The sequence below is a fragment of the Cebus imitator genome, unplaced genomic scaffold (assembly GCF_001604975.1).
Source record: "Cebus imitator isolate Cc_AM_T3 unplaced genomic scaffold, Cebus_imitator-1.0 Scaffold296, whole genome shotgun sequence".
Classification (NCBI taxonomy): domain Eukaryota; kingdom Metazoa; phylum Chordata; class Mammalia; order Primates; family Cebidae; genus Cebus; species Cebus imitator.
This window is the reverse complement of record NW_016107611.1, coordinates 1,002,741-1,013,391: the sequence shown is the minus strand read 5'-3', so window position 1 is coordinate 1,013,391 and position 10,651 is coordinate 1,002,741. Positions and strand designations below refer to the sequence as shown.

The 10,651-nt window shown below is 48.6% G+C and overlaps 1 protein-coding gene across 4 annotated transcripts in view; it reads left to right on the top strand.

The window, feature by feature from the left end:
- The first annotated feature begins 2,614 nt into the window (after nucleotides 1-2,614).
- The window catches only part of CEACAM20 (CEA cell adhesion molecule 20), a 22,953-nt gene continuing 14,916 nt past the window's right edge, over nucleotides 2,615-10,651 (top strand). The window contains exons 1-4 of one of the 4 annotated variants that reach the window (XM_037729207.1): nucleotides 2,615-2,933; nucleotides 6,772-6,918; nucleotides 7,754-8,029; nucleotides 8,788-9,069. In XM_037729207.1, the coding sequence (XP_037585135.1) occupies nucleotides 2,882-2,933; nucleotides 6,772-6,918; nucleotides 7,754-8,029; nucleotides 8,788-9,069 (757 nt within the window). In that variant the 5' untranslated portion in view covers nucleotides 2,615-2,881. The remainder of the gene's footprint in view (nucleotides 2,934-6,771; nucleotides 6,919-7,753; nucleotides 8,030-8,787; nucleotides 9,070-10,651) is intronic. The other 3 variants (XM_037729206.1, XM_017502407.2, XM_037729205.1) reach the window with 3 other exon arrangements.

Below are 10,651 nucleotides of genomic sequence, written 5' to 3'. Positions count from 1 at the left end.
CTTTTAATTTTTTTTGTAGAGATGGGGGCCAAGGATGGTCTCAAACTCCTGGGCTCAAGCAATTATCCCACCTTGGCCACCCAAAGTGTTGGATTTATGGGCATGAGCCACTGCATCCAGCCTCGTCTGATGGTCTCGTGATCTGCTATGTCCCCAGCACCTAGAACAGGCACAGTAGGCACTCAGGAAATGTGTGTTGAGTGGCTCTTGGTCAGTTTGGGCTGCTGTAACAGACCACAGTGTGGGTGATTTATAAAGAACAGAAAGCTATTTCATGCAATTCTGGAGGCTGGAAGTCCTATATAACGGTGATAGCATCGTCACGTTCTGGTGTGGGCTCCCTTCCCGGTGGCAGACTGCCGTCTTCTAGTTGCATTCCCCACGTGGTGTAAAGTGAACAAGAGAGATCTCAGAGATCCCTTTTATAAGGGCACGAATCCCATTGGGAGGGACTTGATTACCTCCCTAAGTTTCCACCTCCTAAAACCATCACACAAAAGGTCAGGATTTCAACATCTGGAATGGCAGAGGCACAAATGTTCCGTCCATAGCAGTGACGGAGCGAGTGAATGCATACCTCCTGCTAGGGCTGCAGTGGGATTACGATGCAGGGTGGTCACGACAACCAGCGGGAATTCCGCATTTGCCGACGGCTCATGCTGTGCCAAGTGTTGTTCTGAGCACTTTCCTGCACAGACTCATTCGATCCTCACAACCATCTTGTGCGTGGAGACTGATTTCTCCCAGTCTGCACATAAGGCACACGGAAGGATGCAAGAGTGATGAAATTTTCCCAACGAACCATGGCCAGGATGTAAAGGACTGAGCTGCCAGCCCAGGCAGTCAGATAGCCTTGTGCTTGTGACCAGGGATTGTGCCGCAAGCCAGGGTGACAGATGGCCTGGCACACTGAAGTCAGGTGCTCATAACCACAGAGCCTCCTAGGAGGCAAAAGCATCATCATCTATTTTACTTTATTTTAATTGAGATGGGGTCTCACTATGTTGTCCAGGCTGGTCTTGAACTCTTGGGCTCAAGTGATTCCCCACTTAGCCTCCTAAAGTGCTGGATTACAGCTGTGAGCCACCGTGCCTGGGCATCATCTCCATTTTAGAGCTGAGGAAAGTGGTCTCTAGAGAGGGCAGCTGACCTGCTGAGGCCACCCAGTTAGCAAGTGGCGGAGTCAGGATTTGAACCCATGCAGTCTGGCTGCAGAGCCAGCTGGCTCAGCCTCATGCTTTATCAGGGCAGATACTTTGTGACTGCCTGTAGCATGAGCAAGATACAAGCAGGGCAGCAAGACGAGGCAGCTGAGTCATTTCTTTCTTGCAATGCCAAACTGCCCCTTATACCCTAAGTAACACTTCTAGAATTTTCTAAGACTCTTATTGAATCACCCATCCTCCCTCACTGCCTCTATTCTAGAGCTACCTGACCTTTCTTCTGTGCCTCAAATTCAAAAACTTTAAACATGCTGCTCCCTCTGGCTCATCCCTATACCCTTCAGGTTTCAGCTACTATGTCCCCTCCTCAAGGAAGCTTTCCCTGATCCTGAGGCTGAGTCAGGTGACCCCTTTGAATTTCTCCATCCCAGCCCTGCCCACTCTGGTTCATCACTGTCTAGGGACAGGTCTGTCTCCCCCACTGGACTGTGATTCTCTGTGAGAACAGGCTTGGGGCTATCTTGGTGAGTGCTGTGTCCCTCGTACCACCAGGAGCAGGGGTCAGCACAGAAGATAATTCAGGACTGGGTGCAGTGGCTCATGCCTGTAATCCCAGCACTTTGGGAGGCTAAGGCAGGCAGATCACTTGAGCTCATGAGTTCAAGACCAGCCTGGGCTACAAGGTGAAATTCTGTCTCTACTAAAAATACAAAAATTAGCTGGGTGTGGTGGCGCATGCCTGTAGTCCAAGTTACTAGGGAGGCTGAGGCAGAAGAACCACTTGAGCCCAGGAGGTGGAGGTTGCAGTAAACGGAAATCATGTCACTGCACTCCAGCCTGGGGGACAGAGCAAGACATTGTCTCCAAAAAAATAAAAGAAGAGGAAGAAGAAGAAAGAAGAAAAGAAGGAAGAATAAGAAAGAAGAAGAAGAGGAGGAGGAGGAGGAGGAGAAATCAGGGAGTATTTGTTAAATGGATGGATGGATGGATACATGAATTAATGATATTTCTCTCAGCTGGTAGGTTCTGTTAAATCTTCTGGGTCTGGGTATACATACTCTCAAAGAATAACAGCTTGTCTTGCTCATAGAGATGTTTTTTAAAGTAATTTTTATATATTGAACCTTTACTATGTTCTCTAAGTTTCAGCTCAGATGACCACTCCTCCAGGAAGCCCTCCCTGCCTCCTCCCCCAAGACCACATCAAGCTCCTCCTGGAGATCCCCCAGCCCTGCTCAGTCTGTGATCCCTGCCTGTCTGACTCCAGAGCTTTTGTTTATGACCAGGATCTAGATGACAAACATCATTTCAGCTCATTTAATATTTACTGGCTGTTTACAATGAACTTGGTACTGGGCCTGCTTTATTAAGCTCTTGGGAACAAGAAGCGGGCCATTGTTGTTTTTTATTATCTTTGCTATTGACCATCCTAATCTCAGTTCCTGGTCTCCAGGGTTCCTGGAGTTCCTGCTCTCTGCGCTGGTCAGGGAAGGAAAGTGAGCTCTGGGGGTGGAGGGCAGAGGTAGGGTCAAAGTTGCTTCCCTGCCACCACACCTGCCTGTCCTGGGAGCCACAGTTACTTCAGTGTGTGTGAGTTTGTAGCAGGGCAGGAGAGGAGAGAAGGCGGGTGGAGGGACTGCAGCTGGAGTTGGGACTGTCTGTGTGTGCAAGCCAGGGGGACAGACAGCCTGGCACACTGAAGTCAGGTGCCAGGACCCATGAAGCCTGCTGACTTATGGGGACACCACTGGATGGGAATCCTGCTCTCAGGTGAGTGCCCTGCTTCTTTCAGATGGGGGTGGAGGGGAGTTGTATGCATCTGTTTGTCAGTGATGTGTGTGTGTGTGTGTGTGTGTGTGTGTGTGCGCGCGCACGCGCACGCACTTGAGGAAAGAGAGACAGAGGCGGGGAAAAAAATAGAGAGACAGAAATAAGGACAGATGCAGATATAAAAATAGGGCTGGGCATGGTGGCTCACGCCTGTAATCCCAGCACTTTGGGAGGCCAAGGTGGGCGGATCACTTGAGGCTAGGGGTTCGAGACCAGCCTGGCCAACATGGCAAAACCCCATCTCTACTAAAAATACAAAAATTAGCTGGGCTTGGTGACACAGACCTGTAGTCCCAGCTATTTGGGAGGCTGAGGTAGAATTATTTGAACTTTGAACTCGGGAGGCGGAGGTTGCACTGAGCTGAGATGGCACCACAGCCCTCCAGTCTGAATGACACAGCAAGACCCTGTCTCAAAAAAAAGAAAGAAAGAAAGAAAGAAATAGAGGTACAGAAATAAAGACAGATACAAAAGAGATTGACAGAAGGAGACATAAACAGAGACCAGAGAGACACAGATATATGTTTATTTGCCTGTGTGTGTGTGTGTGTGCGCGCACATGCGCGCGCAGAGAAAGTGAGAGAAAGACGGAGTCAGAGCCACAGAACCAGAGATCAAGAGGGAAAGAGAGTTAGGGAAATACAGGGAGAGAAAGATACACAGAAAGACAGAAAAAGGGTGAAAAAGTAATTTTAGAAATGATACCAGTGGGTGCCGGGTGTGGTGGCTCAAGTGCTGTAATCCCAGCACTTGGGGAGGCTGAGGCAGGTGGATCATGAGGTCAGGAGTTCAAGACCAGCCTGGCCAAGATGGTGAAACCCCTTCTCTACTAAAAATACAAAAATTAGCCAGGCGTGGTGGCAGGTGCCTGTAATCCCAGCTACTCAGGAGGCCGAGGCAGAGAATCACTTGAACCTGGAAGGTGGAGGCTGCGGTGAGCCGAGATCACGCCACTGCACTCCAGCCTGGATGACAGAGCAAGACTGACTCTCTCTCTCTCTCTCTCTCTCTCTCTCACACACACACACACACACACACACACACGAAAGGAAATGATACAGTGAGAAAAACAGGGAGGGGCAGAAAGGAGAGAGGTGAGACAGAAGACAAAGAGACAGGGAGAGAACTGTGTAAAGACACAGAATTAGATTCAGAGAGATGAGGAGAGAATTGGAGCATCACAGAGACAGACAAGCAGACAGGGGTGAGACAGGAAGAGGGAGGCTGAGGCTGTGCAGCCAGGAGCGGCCAGGTCCACGGATCAGGATGGATGTGAAATTTCTGCCTCAAGGGCAACTGAGACAAAAGGCAGAAACTAGAATATTTTGATGAAAAAAGTATTTTGGAAGTGAAGACATGATTTTGCAACAACTCATGTGCAGAGGTGAGGGCTCAGCCCAGTCCTGCTCTGCGTCTTGGAGACCAGCTTCTCCTTCTCTGGGCCTACGCTTCCTGGCTGACCCTGGAAGGCTGCAAGAACTCTGCCATCCTGAGGGGCTGAGAGTTATCAGCCGCATCCACAGGTGTCTCTGTAAGTGTTGCCTCTTCCTGGTGGGACAGAAGGCAGGACCCTGTGAGAAGAGAGCCAGAGGGAAAGGGCCAGGGCAGGCATTCCACAGAGGGAGGCTTCTTGTCTCAGTGGGCATGATGAGACTCCCATCAGTGCTTTTGCTCACGTCATGCCACTTATCCTTTCAACAGTTCAGTGAGGCTAGAACTGTTACTACCTCCATTTTTCAAATGGGGAAACTGAGGCTCAGATAGGGAACATCACTTGCCCAAATAAATGGCAAAGATGGGATTCAAATCCGGGTGGTCAGGCTCTGAGCCTGTGGACCTAACCTCTAATAGCATTTGAGGCAGAGAAACCACAGACATGAGAACCTGTCATCAAGACCACCACCATCATCATCATCGTCATCACGGTGGCTGAATATTTGCTATGAGCTGTTTTAAGCATGTCATATCCAATGTCTCATTCAGACCTCACAACCACCAGATGAACTAAGTTGTACTGTTCTTGCCATTTTGCAGTTGAAGAAACTGAGGCTCACAAAGTCCCTTACCCATGATAGTAGGGCTAGTGACAGAGTTTGTATTTGTTCCTAAGAGCTCGTGCCCTTATTCACTGACTGGCAGGTAATGGGAGTGTTTGGGCCACACTGGGGCCCTTTTGAGAGTGCAGAGGGGCATGGTGTCCCGTCTGTGTTAAGTGGGCTCATGGGAGAGACAAGGTCAGTTGCATGTGAGCACAGCTGCTGAGGCTGGGCCCTCGCACAGTCTCTCTCTCTCTTTTTTTTTTTTGAGACAAGGTCTAGCTAGCTCTGTCACCCAGGCTGGAGTGCAGTGGCACGATCTCGGCTCACCGCAACTTCCCCCTCTCGGGTTCAAGCGATTCTCATGCCTCAGCCTCCCAAGTAGCTGAGATTACAGGCACACGTCACCATGCCCAGCTAATGTTTGTATTTTTTGTAGAGGCGGAGGTTTCACCATGTTGACCAGGATGGTCTCAAACCCTTGGCCTCGAGTGATCCACCCATCTCAGCCTCCCAAAGTGTCGGGATTACAAGCATGATCCACCGTGCCAGATCCCACAGTCTCTTGGAGCCCCCGTAATGGTGTGCAGAATGATCAAATGGAAAACTGGGAACTAGTTCTTTCGTTTGCATTATTATTTTTTGATCCAGGATCTTGCTCTGTTGTCCAGGCTGGTCTCAAATTCCTTAGCCCAAGTGATTCTCCCACTTCAGCCTCCAAAGAACTGAGGTTACAGGCATGAGCCACACACCTGGCTGAAAACTAGAAGCTTCTGCTATCTTGTTCCTCTTTCCTCCCCATGCAAGTGAAATCTTGCCTGAGGGTAAGTCTGAGGAAGTGACAAAAGTCAGTATTTCACACCAAGATCACAGTAGAAGTACCTGTGAATCAAGGGTTGGGTCTGTGGCCACTTCTGGGCTGACAGGAGGAATTACAGTGTTGAGAGCAGTCTTCAGGCCCTGGCAGGCCAGGTTCAAGTTCAGCTTCTGCCACTGACAATACTGACTTATTGTCAGTGAGTGATGTCACCTCTCTGAGCATCAGTTTCCCTCTATGTGGAATGGGGAGGCCATCTTGTGTCTCCAGTAGAGGCCACATCACTGAAGAGAACACCGTGACTATTAGAGGGCCCAGTTAATGTTTGCCAATATTCATTACCACCCCCACAACAACCCTAGGATGCAGGTGATAGTATTCCCATTTTATAGCTGAGGAGACTGAGGCTCAGAGAGGACAAAAACATGCTGCAGCTGGGCGTGGCGGCTCACGCCTGTAACCCGGCACTTTGGGAGGCTGAGGAGGCGGATCACTTGAGGTCAGGAGTCGGAGACCAGCCTTGGCAACTTGGTGAACCCCCATCTCTACTAACAATACAAAAATTATCTGGGTGTGGTGGCCTGTGCCTGTAATCCCAGCTACTCAGGAGGCTGAGGCTGGAGAATCCCTTGAACCTAGGAGGTGGAGGTTGTGGTGAGCTGAGATTGTGCCACTGCATTCCAGCCTGGGCAACAGAGCCAGACTCTGCCTCAAAAAACAAAAACAAAAACACACACACAAATAGAAACCAGACAGACAAACATGACGCAAGTCATGTAGCTGGTAAGTAACGAGTAGGACTCAAGTCTCTATGGGTGGGATGCCAGCTCTTTGACCTCAGAATTCCTTCTGCTTCTGAAGACCCTAACCGGGCACCCCCCAACACACTTCTCCCTCCCCAAATGTCTCCTCTCTCTCCTTCTAGCCTCGCTTTGGACCATATGGAGTCCTCCAGCTGCAGCCCAGTTCACCTTCAATGCCAACCGACGTGACGCCATACAAAGTGAGAAGGATGTTGTTCTATCCATGTCTGGGACCCCCAGGACACCTCAGACTCACGGCAGATCCAGAGGTGTGGGCTCTGAAAACAAGATGGCCATTCTGATCTCTGCCTCCTTGGAGATCCACCATCTGGGCCTCATGCCCAAAGTCCCAAGAGGACGAATCTGATTGGCTCAGCCAGGGTGTGGCAACGACTGGTTCAGCCATCTATGCCAGGGGTGGGGAGGTAAAGGGGGAGGGTTGTGGTTGTCATGGCTGGGGTGGGCAAAGTTAGCTAAAAAGTGGGCAGGGGCTCTGGGTGCAGGTCCTTACACCTGTCATTCCAGCACTTTGGGAGGCTGAGGTGGGTGGATTACTTGAACTCAGGAGTTTGTGACCCACCTGGGCAACATAGGGAGACCCCATGTCTACAAAAAAAAAAAAAATTGCCAGGTATGGTAGTGCACACCTGTAGTCCCAGCTATTGGGAGGCTGAGGTAGGAGGATCGCTTGAGCCCATGAGGTCAAGGCTGCCATGAGCTGTGATTGTACCACTGCCCTCCAGCCTCGGTGACAGAATGAAACTCTGTTTCAATAAAGAAAGAGTGGGTAGGGGTCCTTGCCGGCACCCATGTGGCAGGCTTGATTGTTGTTGCAGCTGACAGTGAATGGCTCCTTGTCAGGTCCCAGACCCTCTGACTCACTTGCACAATGGCTTTCAATGGGGCTTGGAGAGGGGAAGTAACTTGCCCTAGATGACACGTATGATAAGCACTAGATCCAGCACTTAAGCCCAGGCAGCCAACTCCAGTGTGTCTTCTGGCAATTCCAATCTAGTCCTGTTTCTCTGGGTCCCTCTGTAACTATGTCTTGCTTGTTCTTCCTCTACCCGTGTCTCTGCCTCTGTCTCTGTCTCTTGCCTTCAGGGCTGGCCAAGCCCACCATTGAGGTCAGCTCGGGCACTGCCATAGAGCAGAAGGAAATGGTGACCTTCTATTGCAACACCAACGATGTCAACATTACCATCCACTGGGTTTCCAACAACCTCCCCCTCATATTCCATGAGCGTATGCAGCTGTCCAAGGATGGCAAGACCCTCACCATCCTCATTGTCCAGAGGGAGGACTCAGGGACCTACCAATGTGAAGCTCAAGATGCCTTTGGGAGTGAGAGCAGCGACCCCACCTTCTTGGATGTGAATTGTGAGTCCCTTTCCATTCTTTCCAATCTTTCACCAACATTCATTTCCTTAGTGCCTCGTTCAGTCTCGCAATACCACCCAGATGTGGACTTGTCTACCTTTGAACTTCAGACATGTAACTATTTAACATCTCTACTTGGATTCTACTGGAAACCTCCAACTTAAAGTGTCTAAAAATTGAGCTCCCAAACCTCAGACGTTTGATCCAAAACCTTGCCTGGATGGGGTGAGCAGAGAGTTAGCTGGCTCACTTTATTTATTTATTCATTCATTCATTCCTTCATTCGAGACAAGATCTTGCTCTGTTGTCCAGGCTGGAGGGCAGTGGTGCAGACATAGCTCAGTGATCCTCCTGAGTAGTGAGCCTCCTGAGAAGCTGGGACTACAGGCATGAGCCATTGCAACTGGCTAATTTTTAAACTTTTTGTAGAGATGGCATCTTGCTATGCTGCCCTGACTGGTCTTAAACTCCTTGCTCCAAGCAATCCTCTTGCCTCAGCCTCCCACAGTGCTGGGATTACAGGTGTGAGCTACCATATCCAGTCAGTTGGCATACTTCAGATGTGTCTTTCAATCTTGCTTTACTCTGAGATGAAGCTGACATTTCATCTCCATCTGACTGCTGTACCTCCTTTGTAATGGATATAGCCTTTGAGTGGGGAGGAGGGAAATATAGTATTTATTGATCCACTAAAGACATCCGTAAGAGACTTGTTGCTGATGCTATTGTTACTGCTGTAATTGTTCCTGTCCTCTCAGATGGTCCTGACCCTGTTGAAATCAAATTGGAGTCTGGTGTTGCCAGTGGGGAGGTGGTTGAGGTGATGGAGGGCTCCAACGTGACCTTCTTGGTGGAAACAAAGTCTCATCCACCCCCTTCCTATATGTGGTTTCTCCCTGACTCCTCCAATCTGTCTCCCACCGTGAGAACATTCACCATCCATGCTGTGTCCAGAGAACATGAGGGCCTGTACAGGTGCTTGGTGTCCAACGCTGCCACCCACCTGTCCCGCCTGGGTACTCTGAAGGTCCAAGTCCTTGGTGAGTATCCTTTTCTGGTTCCTCTCCTTCGTTCTTCTGAGAGTTAGACAGTGGCCACGTCAGAAGGATCTAGGAGTTCTTAATCAGGGGCCTTTGGATACTGTGTGAGGGAGTAATTTCTGCATGGTATTGAGTTGCATGCAAGATATTTGTGCTGTGTTCTAGAGACAAGGTCAAGGATTGTCATCAGATTTTTGAAGGAATCTTGGACTCTTAAAAAGCCACTGAGCTACTCTAATACCCCAGAGTTTGAGGAGGACCCAGGGGGATTTTCAATGTAGCTGGTGGCTGAGCAGGGTTCCAACTGCAAGGAAGGCTGGGCACACTGGCCCCTGGCTTGAACATCCTGCACAAGACCCTGGTGGCTCTCTAGGGGGTGCCCATGATTTGATTCTCTGGAGGTGGGGGGGTTAACTGTCTACATTTAAAAACACTAACACAACACTCACACACTCCATACACAGACAGATAACCCCACATGCACAGCACACTCACATACAATACACCCAGTAAACATAACTCATACCTTGCAATACCACATACACATACCATGTAATACCACAGACATACAGCACACACTCACACAAAACACACAGACATATAGCATGCACACAACAGAGGTGTACAACTCACTCATCACAAAGTACATAACACATCAGACATACAACGCATACACACAAACCCACAACACACACACACAAACCCACAACACATACAAAATGCTCACACATATTCACAACACATATACGACACACACTCACACAAAACATACACACATATAGCATGCACACATCAAAGGTATTCAACTCACAAAGTACATAACACATCAGGCATACAACACACACACAAACCCACAGCACATACACACAAACCCACAACGCATATACACAATATGTTTACACACATACAACACATGACATACAAAATACAGACACACATATCTCACATACATCTACCAACAAACAAAATCACAGATACATGACACAGTCACATAAAATATATATACACTTAATATGAACCAGTGGACACACACAACACATCACAAACACTCAGCACCCATTAAACATTACAACCATCCAACATCACAGACACTCAAGATGTACAACATGAAAAACACACCACATACCATACATTCAACATCCTTAACACATATATACAACAGAAACACAATGCACACACAAAATGCATACACATACCACATGCAGCAGAGACACAGAGCATATATACAAAACAAAAATACATAACACAAACAATACCACAGACACAGAATACACACTCATATACAAAAAATATATACATATAACATATGCTCACATACAAAGTGCATATGTGTACCACACATATACTTCATGTTCAACACATACACCCAACACACAGAAGAGATGCAAAACACACAAACACCACACACTATGCACACAACCCATTGCATATTCACATAATAATCACACAACACACATTCATCCACAGAAGACATATATGTACCCCATACACCAGTCATATGCAAATCACACACCCACACACACACTTGGAAAAACCTTGTGGGCCCCACATAGGCAGGAGACGGGGGAAGTCTCCCTGAACT